Here is a 14,563-nt window from a genome sequence, read left to right as displayed (position 1 = left end):
ACATACACATATTCCCTGGGGTGGAGAGGAGAGGCATAGATCCAAGCTACAACAAATACAACACACACCTACACACATAGGTATGTGTTGTACACGTAGGCATACACCAGTGGATGTTCCTCATAGGAGGAAGGGGAACACCATCCTCCTCAGTGAATTTCAGAAAAATAAAAATAGTGAAACATTTAAAAAGTTATAATTTTTAGATAAAACAATACTAAATATTTACACGTCACCAAATAATAGATTCAAACACAATGTTTTGCAATGAAGGTCTACAGTAGCCTCAACAGAACTCTGTAGGTTAGCGCCATGGTGTAGCCGGAGGACAACTAGTTTCTATCCTCCTCTGGGTACATTGACTTCAATACAAAACTTGGAGGCTTATGGTTCTCACCCTCTTCCATAGACTTACACAGTAATTATGACAACTTCCGGAGGACGTCCTCCAACCTATCAGAGCTCTTGCAGCATGAACTGACATGTTGTCCACCCAATCAAAGGATCAGATAATTAATCTAGTACTGAAAGCATAAGCTACAGCTAGCTAGCACTGCAGTGCATAAAATGTGGTAAGTAGTTGACTCAAAGAGAAAGACAATAGTTGAACAGTTTTGAAAACAAATTAATGTATTTAAAAATGAAGGAGAAGAGAGAGAGAGATTTATTTTTCATTGTATTTTTTTCACTTTCACTTAGCTACCAAATGCAGCTAGCTAGTTTAGCCTACTCAAACACCCAGCTCAAACAGAGTGTCACGTTCGTTGTATAAATGGTCGGACCAGGGTGCAGCGTGGTATGCGTACATGTTTAATTTAATAAATAAACACTTGACAAAATAACAAAAGCAACTGAACGTGAAGTTCTAAAGGCTAACAGCAACAAGCCTAAACCGAAACAGAAACAGAAACAAGATTCCACAACATAGGTAGGCAAAATGGCTGCCTAAGTATGATCCCCAATCAGAGACAACGATCGACAGCTGGCTCTGATTGGGAACCACACCCGGCCAACATAGAAATAGATAAACTAGATTATCTAGCATTCACACCCTGACCTAACCAAACAGAGAATACAGGTGATCTCTAAGGTCAGGGCGTGACAGTAACCCCCTCCCCCATCCCCCCAAAGGTGCGGACTCCGGCCGCAAAATCCTGACTCATTAGGGGAGGGTCCGGGTGGGCATCTAGCCTCGGTGGCGGCTCCGGCTCCGGCTTCGGACGTGACGTAGGCAGTAAACTCTTCTCCCATCCTGCCTCCCCTTTGCACGCCCGGTCCGGTCTGGACCCCAGCGCGATGCTCCCCCTCTCAGTCCTCCCACCATGCACCAAGCCCTGTCTGGACCCTGGTGTGGGAGCCCTCCACCCTGGAGAGGGGCTGACGTCTGGTCCCAGCCCAGCAGTCCTCCCGCGATGCACCAAGTCCTGTCTGGACCCTGGTGTGGGAGCCCTCGACCCTGGAGAGGGTCTGACGTCTGGTCCCGGCCCAGCAGTCCTCCCGCGATGCACCAAGTCCTGTCTGGACCCTGGTGTGGGAGACCCCGACCCTGGATAGGGTTTGACGTCTGGCTCCGGCTCGGTCCCCGGTGGAGCGGATGGCTCCGGCATGGGAGAAGAGTAGACGACCAGACCCGGACTGGGCACCGGTGAAGTGGACTGCCCCGGCTCTGGTAGGGAGCAGATAACCGGAGCAGGACTGGGCACCGGTGGAGCAGAATGCTCTGGCACTGGAGTGGAGACGCGGACCGGAGCTGAACTGGACCCCGGTGGAGCGGACTGCTCTGGCACTGGACTGGAGCCGCTGACTGGAGCTGAACTGGACCCCGGTGGAGCAGACTGCTCTGGCACTGGACTGGAGCCGCTGACCGGAGCTGAACTGGACCCCGGTGGAGCGGACTGCTCTGGCACTGGATTAAAGCAGCTGACCGGAGCTGGAGACTCTGTACTGCAGACCATCGCAGGAGGCTCCGGACTGCAGACCGTCGCAGGAGGCTCCGGGCCATGGATCATCACATGAGGCTTCGTGCCATGGCCCGTGCCTGCTCGTCGCACCAAACCAGTGGTGCGTGTCGCCAGCCCGGTGCGCCCCGTACCTGCTCCTCGCACCAAATCAGTGGTGCGTGTCCCCAGCCCGGTACGGCCCGTGCCTACTCCTCGCACTAAACCAGTGGTGCGTGTCGCCAGCCCGGTGCGCCCCGTACCTGCTCCTCGCACCAAATCAGTGGTGCGTGTCCCCAGCCCGGTACGGCCCGTGCACTGGAGGCTTCATGCCATGGATCATCACTGGAGGCTTCGGGCCATGGATCATCACTGGCGCTGGCCCATGAGGCACCGGGCTGTGGACCCGCACCACTGGTTTGGTGCGAGGAGTAGGTACGGGGCGCACCGGGCTGGCGACACGCACCACTGGTTTAGTGCGAGGAGCAGGTACGAGCCGTACAGGACTGGAGACACGCACCACTGGTTTGGTGTGAGGAGCAGGTACGGGCCGTACAGGACTGGAGACACGCACCACTGGTTTGGTGCAAGGAGCAGGTATGGGGCACACCGGGCTGGCGACACGCACCACCGGTTTGGTGCGAGGAGCAGGTATGGGCCGTACAGGACTGGAGACACGCACCACTGGTTTGGTACGAGGAGCAGGTACGGGGCGCACCGGGCTGGCGACACTCACCACTGGTTTAGTGCGAGGAGCAGGCACGGGCTGTACAGGACTGGAGACACGCACCACTGGTTTGGTGCGAGGAGCAGGTACGGGCCGTACAGGACTGGAGACACGCACCACTGGTTTGGTGCAAGGAGCAGGTATGGGGCACACCGGGCTGGCGACACGCACCACCGGTTTGGTGCGAGGAGCAGGTATGGGCCGTACAGGACTGGAGACACGCACCACTGGTTTGGTACGAGGAGCAGGTACGGGGCGCACCGGGCTGGCGACACTCACCACTGGATTAGTGCGAGGAGCAGGCACGGGCTGTACAGGACTGGAGACACGCACCACTGGTTTGGTGCGAGGAGCAGGTACGGGCCGTACAGGACTGGAGACACGCACCACTGGTTTGGTGCGAGGTGCAGGTACGGGGCGCACCGGGCTGCGACACTCACCACTGGTTTGGTGCGAGGAGCAGGCACGGGCCTTACCGGGCTGGGGACACGCACCACTGCTTTAGTGCGAGGAGCAGGCACGGGCCAGCAGGCACGGGCCTGCTCCTTGCACCAAACCAGTGGTGCGTGTCTCCAGTCCTGTACGGCCCGTATCTGCTCCTCACACCAAACCAGTGGTGCGTGTCTCCAGTCCTGTACGGCTCGTACCTGCTCCTCGCACTAAACCAGTGGTGCGTGTCGCCAGGCCGGTGCGCCCCGTACCTGCTCCTCGCACCAAACCAGTGGTGCGGGTCCACAGCCCGGTGCCTCATGGGCCAGCGCCAGTGATGATCCATGGCCCGAAGCCTCCAGTGATGATCCATGGCATGAAGCCTCCAGTACACGGGCCGTACCGGGCTGGGGACACGCACCACTGATTTGTTGCGAGGAGCAGGTACGGGGCGCACCGGGCTGGCGACATGCACCACTGGTTTAGTGCGAGGAGCAGGCACGGGCCGTACCGGGCTGGGGACACGCACCACTGATTTGGTGCGAGGAGCAGGTACGGGGCGCACCGGGCTGGCGACACGCACCACTGGTTTGGTGCGAGGAGCAGGCACGGGCCGTACCGGTCTGTGGAGGCGCACTGGCGGCACAGTGCGTAAAGCCGGCACATAGCCTGGTGCTTGTACGGTCACACGCTCCTCAAAGCGAGTGCGGGGAGTTGGCTCTCTTCTGAAACCTCTCTCCACCAGCCTCTGCTTTAAGGACTGAGCTCTCTGCTGCTGGAGGGTTAACTCCTCTCTCAGCTCCTCCTGTTGTCTGGCCAGCTCCTCTCTCCGTGCATCCACTGACTCCTTCTCCCTGTGGGCCTCCTGCAGCGCCTCCCTCTGAAGGGAGAGCTCCTGCTCCCTCTTATCTATCAGCCCCCGTAAGGTGGTGGTCTCCTCTCTCAGTGCTGAGCTGCAGGTCTTTCAGGGCCTCCTGCTGCTTCGCCCACCACCCCTCCAAAAAAGGTACCTGCGAGGAGGAGGTACGGGGTGCACCGGGCTGGCGACACTCACCACTGGTTTAGTGCTAGGAGCAGGCACGGGCCGTACAGGACTGGAGACACGCACCACTGGTTTGGTGCGAGGATCAGGTACGGGGTGTACGGGCTGGCGACACGCACCACTGGTTTGGTGCGAGGAGTAAGTACGGGCCGTACAGGACTGGAGACATGCACCACTGGTTTGGTGTGAGGAGCAGGTACGGGGCGCACCGGGCTGGCGACACGCACCACTGGTTTAGTGCGAGGAGCAGGCACGGGGCGCACCGGGCTGGGGGATGAGAGAGGGATGCTATGTTAGCTGGCTGGCTATAGCTATCCAACACTGGAACTCTTCCAAGTCAAGGTAAGGTTTTGGTTGTATTTAATTTATTGCCACCGGGGCCCGCCTGTAACTGCAAAACTGCTTGCTGACTTTACACTGTACTGCATGATTGTAGCAGGTTTACTAACACATTGGTTCTAGTAGCTATGACGATGTAGGTAGGCTGTGTGTAGCAGTTATCGGTTATGATATGAAGGTTTGGAAAGGTTTTTTCGCCAGGTCACAGACAGCTGATGTGTTGTCCACAAGCGAAGGGAAAAGGTGAGAGGAGGAGAACTTGTAGATGTGAGAAGGAATTCTACAACGAGCAAAATTATCATGCTGTTTGTATGTGGCTGCTATGAAAGTGAACTGCGTGTGATCAGGGGTGTATTCATTCCGCCGATTCTGTTGGAAAATGTTTCTTAAACGGAAGCAAACGTAATGAAACAATAGAAACTCTCATTTGCAACTGTTGGACTAATGATTACATCTTAGATCAGCTAGATGCAGGCCAGAGTGTGCAAGGCAGTATTGCATGTGTCACTGTCTGTCACCTTGATTACTCCAATTTTTCTCTTGACCTGCGCACGTACGTTGTAAACTTTCATTCATTGGCTAGGTTGTAGCAACCTCATGATGGGTATAGGGAAATTTTGAGTATCATGCAGTAGCCTAAACCTATCGATGTTACATTGAATCCAATATGCTGTAATAGAAATAAGGCCATGCTCAAATAAGGCCATGCTCATTTTAAACGTCACCGACCGCCACTGGCATACACGTATTTAACCACACACACTCATGAATACATAAAAAAACACCAAGCACAGTACTGGAACAGTTTGCATAGGAATGCTCAAATACCCCATCTGGGCACCCATCCACCTAGTCACACAGCATAACCTGAACCAAGCTACCTGGACTGGTCGGGAATTAGTTCCAGAGGGTTCCAGCGAGTTCCAGAGGGTTCCAGAGCCCACAGAGGCGACTCAGTAGAACAGCATGGGCCACAACTGACCTGACCCATATTGGCCTCTAGAGAACATTGTCTTGAGAACATCACACACTGTACCATTCACCTAAATTCCATTAAATACAGTAGAAATAGTTTGAAAGGTATGATTGAAAAGACAATATGGAACCCAGCCTGTGGTAAACGACAGTATTCAGCCAGGAGCTGAGCTGACCTGACTATGGCTGACCTGTTTACCACATTTCATAACCCACCCTACTGTGGTGATGGAGAGTCAGACACTGAGGGGTTACACACACACACACACACACACACACTACTGATTTAACTAAATGTCCTGAACATTCATGTTCTAAACCACATGTAAAATATTAATTGTTACAAGATTGCATAAAGAGTGACAGAGAGAAAGTAGTGTGTGTGAATATTGACAGATATACATGTATCCTCCTCACACACAAACAGATACCAACACATGAAAAGCAAGCTTGCATGCCATTTCTCGCACCCTCTCTCTCTCACCCTCTCTCTCTCTCTAACACGCACACACACACGCACAGACGTGCACACACTCACAAACACACGTGGACATATCTATGTAGGTTGTCCAACTAACCAATGACTATTCTCTAACTACTCATCTCCTGCTCTTTTTAACAGCATGCAGCCGGAGGTTTGATACACACAAACAACCGAGGAATTCATCTTCATAGAATAACAGACAGAAACAACACAAAACAAAGGAGGCACATTGACAGACATCTATTACAGTACAAAAAAACACTTAACGATGCTCTCGATAGTATCTGGGAATGGAGAAAAACTCACTGAGAAGTATCTAGTCTCCATCCTCCATCCTCCAGTCCCGCTTTCCTCAAGGCAAGACTGTTCTGCTGGTCCTGAAGCTGCCTCAGCTCAGTTTGACTGGAAGTAGGTCAAGGGCAGGCTCTAGTCAGCTAAATGGGACCCAGGAGGAACATGTGGACCATGAGGAAGCTGCCCGAGGATCACATTTATTTGAAATATTTGGCCAATCTTACAGCTGTGATTTGAACTAGGTCACAAAATGACACCACAACCAGGGATGTCGGGACTTTTCTTGTTCACATACGACACTTAGTATAAGTAAAACTAAGCAAAAGTGCAAAAACTCAAATTCAAACAGCTGAATTCTAAATAAGGTATTATGTAATTACAGTATTAAATTAGGGTTTTTTGGTTTTGATGATCTGACTGTTTACCCCAGTTTCTGGGCTTCTGGTTTCGGTTTGAGCCTGAGAAGAAAATGACAGAACATTTCAGACATTTCATGGAGTGTTCTGCCACCCAGTGGTACTATAATGGACTACAACAAAGTGACTGAAATAACACAGATGAAGAAGAACACTAGCAATTTTTTATAATTTCCCAATGTTTTATTTCTGAAGACCATTTTGCTATGAGGACTCAACAGCCCAAACACCTTGTGCCAAAACATCTTTGTAGCAGTGGTTCCAACCTTGGGGGGGCAGGACACTTTTATTAGTCTACTAGCATCAACCAGCCCTTTTTGGCAGTAGATAATTTAAAATGAATAATTTGATTCTTCCCCTACTCCTGCAAATAAAACATGATAATCTATTTAGCTTGTCAGTTTCTGGATATGCCGCTAATATTCTCAACCCTGGAGCATTTATAAAACTCATATTTCCTGGGGGATCATGGTACTTGCTCATGTTTTTGACATAGGCCTATCATGAACCCTTGTTATCCATATAAAAACAGTATAGTATGGTAGGCTAGGGCTGGCTACGAATTGTTATCTGTCCTGGATGTCTGATGTGCACAGCCTCATGAGCTTAGTTCAACTGCCGCACCCCATCAAAACACAAATATAAGTTTGTTTTAACCCTTTGGAAACAATTTAATTGTAAACAAAACACTGTATAACCTCAAAACATGGTTAAAACTATCATGTTTATATAATGGATGGTCAGTCCTTGCATCCACAGCTCGGTCTAGGAATTGTTACATTTCTCCAGCCTCATTCCTCTGTTTTTTACCAAACCAGTGGCCACTTTATTGTTTGAACTGCAGATTGCTTCTTTAAACATGTACAGAGAGCTCTCAAAACAATGTTCTTGTACGATACAGACAACCTTATTGAAATGACACCCCCCCCCCCCCCGTCAGTTATTAGCCCAAACCTCCACAATACAGATATGACATTATCATGGACTTTGTATAATTGACAAATCCATCATCAGTGTAAATTCAACAGATTGAGAAGTGAGTTGTCTCAATGTATTTGTAGCAAATCTCTCGTGCAGAGTCCTTTGACCAAGCATCCACATGACTAGTGAGAACCCAATTACACACATATCAGGGCTGGTATTCCAAGGGTAGTCAAATATTTGTAAAAATGTATAACTGAGTCAACCTTTATATAAAATGGGTGGTTACAAATCTGCACAACATAGACAGAAAAAATAATGAACAGAAGTCACACGATTCTCTTTTCATCAAGCTATTTCCCCTCTATAACATCTCCCTAGGTCTAGGATCTTGTGGAAAAGGCTGAGATTAATAGGTTGGTTTTGATTTGAGCCTGTGAATCAGATTGTTTTGTTTAGTGCCAGTGGAGGTTTTAGGGCCTGTAGATTGGAGTCCTCTGTGGAATGACTAATGAGCACTGACTGCATTTCCATTGATTTGTTTATTAAAAACAAAAACATTTAAAGAAAATCAGAACTAAACCAGCACCAGGTGCGAGTAAACAAAATATTAAGCGTAAGAATCGAGTAAAGCGTAAACAACATTACATTATGATGAACTGATTTGGATTAAAGTGAGCTGGATTAACAATACAAGTCCGATCTGAGTCCAAACCATGGAAGCCCTGTGTAGGCTACATATGATAAATTGGCAGCAAACCTTTGTTTGTACACATAACAAGACGAATCCATTGAAAGAAACGTTTTTTTTATTTTTAATTATTTTAAAAAAATAGGAACATGAGTCTAATTAAATAAAAGAACAATCAATAATTCTTATTATAGCCAAAGTAAAAACACTGATCATCCTCTCACATCTCACCATAGCCAACTCCACCTGACTGACAGTTGTTTTTGAATCAGCTACCAATAGAAATAGACAGGAACAGTCCCTGGACAGGCAGTAGGATATCTAGAGAGAATGCACTCCGGGCCAGGAGCAGGAGCAGGCTGAAGACAGGCCACACTTATCCAGAGTCAAACTGCTTTTCCTGGTCAGTCAGTTAGGCCACAGGAACTCAGTGAGGACATGTTTTTAAGCAGAACAGTCTTAAATTGAAGATGCTCTAATCCTATAAAAAGTGTGAGAAATGTCCCTAGATGAGTTCTATTTGGACATTATATGAGAATACATTTTATGTAAAGGCTTCGAAATGAGTTTCGGTTGTCCATTCTGCTTCAAAAGTTGATCTATTGATGAACGTCGATATTAAAATGAAAGTGAAAAAAATACAATCCTTAAACTGAACAAGAGTACGAACAGTAGTAAAATGATATGGAACACAATGCCTGTGCATGGGGAGCAAAAAGCCCAAAGAGTCATGATTGAGTTCACCCTGTCCCAACGCTTTCTTATCATCTGGACTGGAGTTTGGTGGGTAGAGAAGCCATCAGATACTCGTTCTATAGAATCAAGTCTCATGTTTTGGTCTCCTTAGCTACCTTCTGAACAACACAGTGTCACAGACATGTAGAAAGCTCTGATTGGGGTTGACCGATATGCTTACAGACTAGAAATGAAGGCAGATCTTTGAAATGGTGGCTTGTTTTGTGTCTCATGGTGGTTTGGGTTTCTCCTACTCCAACCCACTTCCAGGCAGATTATGTTCCTTTATGAAACAAGTAGATTGGCCTCTGAAAACCTGTGGAAGACGTACAAATCCATTAGTTTGAGAAACAGAATAGACTAGACTGGAAAAGGACACGTGAAAGAATCAGAGATGACATCAGTATCTAACGAACCAGCGACATACCTCTTGATGAACTGTTAGGCGTCCCAATCAACTCGTAGCTGGAGAATCCCACTTCAGATGTCAGGTATGTGGAGAACTGTTCTGGTTTGAGGCGGATGCTGTGGTAATTCTTAAAGATGCTATCCTGCAACAGTGAGAGAGGAATGTCAGACATGATTCAGTCTAAGCCTCGGTGCTGAGCAAAGCAGCACATACTTTAAATGTCTGTAATAAAGAAACAGGCCACTTGTAAAATGTTTTAGTTATTGTTTTGGCTATATACTGCATTTATGCACATCTACAGTAGCAGATCACACCATTTGTCCTTACAACACTAAGCTCTCTCCCTATCTCACCGTGAGTTTCTTCCTCTTGCCGTAGGTGATCCAGGGCTGTGGCTCCAGGACGAACAGACCTCCAGGACGCAGGTGTCTGAACACTCTGTGAAAGAGGCGCTTCAGGCCACCGTCTCCCCAGTTCAGGTGGACCCACTTGGTAACGCTGAAGCACAGGATGACATCATACTCTGGCCGCTGGGTCAGCAGCAGAGCATCACTCTCTAGGACATAATTTCCCTAAGGAGAGAGGAGATGAGAGGAGATGAGTTCTGAACAATGTGGGATGTTTCTCTGTGAAAGAGAAGCAACAAATTATTCATCATAATATTATTAATTTCCTCCTTAATATTATGAATAATGATTATTAAAATGGAAACACATTAAAAGGCTGCAGAGCACACACACCTACCTTGACAAAGGAGACATTTGAGGGGAAGTTACCAGGAGGCATGGTGGGTGTGTCAGGGAGTGGGGGTGCTGCTATGGGCCCCCTGGAGATCCGTAAGGAGACAGGGAAGGAGCTGGTCCCCAGTTCAACAGCAGGTGCTCCAGAGTCCTCCTCAGCCCCTCTCTCCTGAGCTCTTCTCTCTGCATGACGTGACAACACCACGCCCCCCGCTGCCTCTGCAGGGATACTGTCTCTTCTCACCTGCTTTTCAGCATTTCCATTTTCATCCCTGCTGTGCTCCCTTTCATTCTGTTTGTGCGTTAGTCCTCCTGAGTGTGACTCGTCATCCTTCTGCGCTCCCTGTCTGTTGGCCTTCTCCTTCCTCTCCTCTTCCTGTCTGTTGGCCTTCTCCTTCATCTCCTCTTCCGGTCCATTGGTCTTCTCCTCATTCCCTGCGGCTCGCCGGGCCTCCTGGGCCTGCAGCTCTGACAGGTAGTGTCTGATGTTCTGGCGGGCCGCGTGCACCAGACCCCCGTCAATGTCCAGCCCCAATATGCGGGCGGGCCGCAACTTCTTAGCAATAAACAGAGTCAGGTGGCCCGTGTTGCAGCCCAGGTCCAGTACTACTTTACCGTGGAACCACTCCGGACGTAGACAACGGAACCGTGGGTCCTCGGCACAGCCTGGGTTGCGGTAGCCGTAGTACTTGTTGTAGTTTCCATACTGGAACTTCTTGTTGCCTTGGTGCTGTTGCTTGTGCTGGTTGTGGGGCTGCGGTTGCCGACCCCCTGGTACCTGGGAGGACCCCCTGGGACCTACCACTGGGGTGTGGAAGGAGGACTGCGCGTTTCTCCCGGGCCCAGCTCCACGGCCCCTCTCCTCCGTCCCCAACCTGGCCATAAGAGTAGATTGGGCCATAGGAGGCTCTGTTTTACCAGAGTTGCGTCTGCGTCTGCGTTGCCGGCTAGAGAGATGGTTTGGGCCTCCGACCGTGGCTGCTGAGGAGTCTTCCTGGGCTCGAGGCTGGGCCTGGGGGGCTGATACAGTGATCATAGCCTCATCTCTCCAGTTGGAGGGGTTGATCTCGTTACCATTAGCACCCTGGGGGTCCAGGACGGCTGGCACACTGGGTGCTTCTAGAACGGAGGCAGACGCAGCACTAGCAGATGCCAAGTTAGACAGAGCAGAAGCAGTGGTGTTGGTCACTTCACCACTTCTCTCTGAATATGACAGGTCCAACATGGAGACTGTGGAACCCCCAACTCCTCCTCCTCCTCCATGGTGTCTGTTGCGGTGTCTCCTCCTGCCGCCACTCTTGAAGGGCGACACCAGGAGGCTCCTACCTCCCATCCCGCTGTTGAGGTTGAGTGGGTCAGTGATGTCCCTGGGAATGAGGATCTCCACAGGGTCGCGGTTCTTGGCAGGCAGGGGGGAGGACCTGGGCGTCTCAGCGTTCAGGGCCCTGTTCACATCCTCGTCCTGCAGGCTGTTGAGGTTCAGCGGGTCAAATATGTTTCCTCCCAGCAGGAAGTTGGTGGGCAGAACAGAGTCGCTCTCTGAGTTGACCCGTCGTCGTCTCTTACCTGCTGGATGCTTGAACCCTGCATTCATTGTGCTGCGACGCTTTGAGAGTTTCTGCTGCTGTTGTTGTTGAAACCCATTTTTAGGGTTAACGTGCTGCTCAGACACCATGGCCTCCTGCCCAACACGCTTTGTCTGATCGTGGGGGTCAGCTGTGCGGCTGTGCTTGGTTTGGGCCCCACTGTCTGGCATGGGGCAGGTAGCAGCACCATCAGTGCTGTCTGGGTTGGCCAGGGTGACCTTTGGCACTTTGGGGGCATTGTTGCAGCTTCCAGTGCATTCTGAGAGTTTCTGGGGTGGCAGAGGTGGCGCTGGATCCACTTTCGTACTTCTGGTTGGAACAGTCTCTTTATCAACAGACATCTCTATCATCTTCCACTCAATTGTTTAGGTGCTGACATGGGACCACTGATCTGAAAACACATCAAAATAGATTATAATAATGATCACTGAACCCTAGAAATCATAATATGTATTATTTATATCCTTAAATGTAAAGACTTTGAATTTAGGCCATATATATATTATTTTTTTACCCCAGCTAAAACTGGACAAAATTACAATAGTGCCCAGTCCCCAGTTGCTGCTTTCCCGGCTATTTAGTAACGCACTTATTTGTTCACACCTGGAAATAGCTTTTGATTATTTGTGCCTGCATGTCATTCTACAATAAGACCCCAAGGTGCATGCATGCCACTGGATAGTATACATCCAAGTTATTGGAGCAAACGTTGAGTGAACGTCTACAATGAAGACATTGAACCCATCCTCAATGCCAGCTGCTGCGCGTGAACCAATGGTTCCTCAATACTGTTATGCTAGCTAGCTCACTATAAATGCCGATATTTTCCAAGAATCCACCACTTTGCGTTCATTAATAAATGCGACTAAGTAAGATGCAAAAATACGTAAACTAGCCATCTAGCTATAGTATGAGGTAACTGTATGTTCATCAACAACAACACAACTGTCTCAGCTCAGCTCACCGTTCTCCCCGCCTTCTCGTGAAGCTGAACTGTCACTGGCACACTCCCTCCCGAGTTACTGACGTTCCTGCAGCATCAGCTTCGTTGATAGCTTGATTGTTCGATAATATTGTTTTCACTGGTGAAATAAATCAATAATGTTTGGAAGACAAGCCTCTCTAAAAATAATAACACAACCAGTGTGGTGGTAATTGTGAGCTCGCTGTGCACTCCAAACTCTGATCGCTAACTTCTAGCTCACCAGCTCAACCTCACGCAGATTGGAAGATTTCAAGGGTTGTTTGCTTTATCCTTTGCAAGAGACTACACACTGAGACAGACAGGCCTCGGAACCAATAAGGTGACGACTTTTAGGCAGTCTTTATGAAATCGACCAATTACAGACGTCTATGGGTTGGGCAATTCACGTCGACCTAGTTTTGCACACAAATAGGTATCCCATCATTTGCCTTTCTGAATTTGTATATGTTATTCCCCCGCCATTTGGCGAAATTATCTATTTAAAAATGTATTGTAAATCTGTATACGGTCTATACGCATCATTTTGTTCACACATTTTACATCAAGGTAAGGTTGTAGAGGCAAAACAAAACAACATAGATTACAACGCTCCCACCACCCTCTCATTCGCTGACATGTGGTGGGGCGGGGCAATTGAGAATTGTCATTAGGATTTGTAGTTTTTATCCAACAACGTCCAGGATCTTCGAGAAGAGTGCAATTGCGGCACGTAATTCGGGGCTTCCTGCATGTGGGCATTCCTGCATAGGCAGGAAGCCCTTTTTATACTTATATTGGTCCATTTTTCAATTAGGACAGGCAGGAGGCAGGGGCACTCCAGTACCATAGATAGTGTCAATGCACAATAATGTTAGACGCCAGCCACCGATAAACCCCACAGAAAAAGGGGCGACAACGGTAGCTAGCTAGCCATACACCGGTAGACAGTGTCCTTTGCCCCCGCCTGTCGGGCACTGTTTTCCCGCAGTTCTGTTAACGATGGCGATGAAGGAGTACTCTGGTACACAGCAGGCGGGATGCGAGGGCGACACCGTGAGCTAGCTAACTAACTAGCAAGCTGTGTACCAGAGTCCTGCTCAGGACTGCTGTGTTCCGGAGAAAACCATGCCCGACAGGACACTGTCTACCGGTTGACCCCTGCCTCCTGCTAGCACAGCAGACGGGAGGCTAGGGCGACACTGTGTGCTAGCTAGCTAACTAGTACTCCGTCTGCTGCCTGCTGTGTACTGGAGAAAACCATGCCTGACATTTGGGGCGAAGGACACTGTCTACCGGTCGTCCGTCCCTCCCTCCCTCTAGCACAGCAGACTAACTAGAAAACTAGCACACAGTGTCTCCCTAGCCTCCCGTCTGCTGTGCTAGCGGGAGGTGAGGACGACCAGTAGACAGTGTCCTTCACCCCCGCCTGTCGGGCACGGTTTTCTCGGGTACACAGCAGGTGGGAGGCGGGGGCGACACCGTGTGCTAGATAGCTGACTAGCAAGCTAGCACATGGTGTTGCTAATGTAGTGTCTGAAGGTCTATGATTTTGCTGACATTTGCAAATGGTGTAATAGATTAACTTTACTCTGCTTTGCTGAAACATCTGGAAAGCATTACTACATAGGCTTCTTGGAATAGAGGACATTTGGAGATATGTGGAGGCCAGGGATTGGTCTGTCAAAAACCACCCATCTTATCTTACATAGGATATAAATACCATGTTTTGAACAAAGGACGGGGAGAAATAACATATCAGATATTGGGTCCGGTTATTCTCCAGATATCTGCAGATGTCTGTAAATTGATACGGTGATCTTTGATACAATAAACCTTTATAATCAAAGTACAGCGTCAGCGGAATTCTTATCATC

At 49.2% G+C, this 14,563-nt stretch overlaps 1 protein-coding gene across 1 annotated transcript; it reads right to left on the bottom strand.

Moving 5' to 3' along the window:
• Window positions 1–7,451: 7,451 nt before the first annotated feature.
• LOC311099316 (7SK snRNA methylphosphate capping enzyme-like) lies at window positions 7,452–12,919 on the bottom strand. The gene is made up of 5 exons (XM_084140040.1): window positions 12,690–12,919; window positions 10,144–12,116; window positions 9,753–9,971; window positions 9,418–9,541; window positions 7,452–9,306 (listed from the first exon to the last, which is right to left on the bottom strand). Exons 2-5 carry the CDS (start codon window positions 12,073–12,075, stop codon window positions 9,266–9,268), a joined length of 2,316 nt encoding a protein of 771 aa, XP_083996166.1. The 5' UTR covers window positions 12,076–12,116; window positions 12,690–12,919; the 3' UTR covers window positions 7,452–9,265.
• Window positions 12,920–14,563: the final 1,644 nt, after the last annotated feature.

The sequence above is a fragment of the Coregonus lavaretus genome (genome assembly GCF_964263955.1).
Source record: "Coregonus lavaretus genome assembly, chromosome: 24".
Taxonomy (NCBI): Eukaryota; Metazoa; Chordata; class Actinopteri; order Salmoniformes; family Salmonidae; genus Coregonus; species Coregonus lavaretus.
Note: the sequence above shows the minus strand (reverse complement) of the source record. Positions and strands in the feature narration are given on the sequence as shown.

Coding starts and splice junctions, on each gene's coding strand:
- LOC311099316 (XM_084140040.1), bottom strand. CDS start 12,075: ATGATAGAGATGTCTGTTGATAAAGAGACTGTTCCAACCAGAAGTACG. Junction 9,542..9,752: donor GCAAGAGGAAGAAACTCACG/GTGAGATAGGGA, acceptor TCACTGTTGCAG/GATAGCATCTTTAAGAATTA. Junction 9,307..9,417: donor GCCTAACAGTTCATCAAGAG/GTATGTCGCTGG, acceptor CGTCTTCCACAG/GTTTTCAGAGGCCAATCTAC.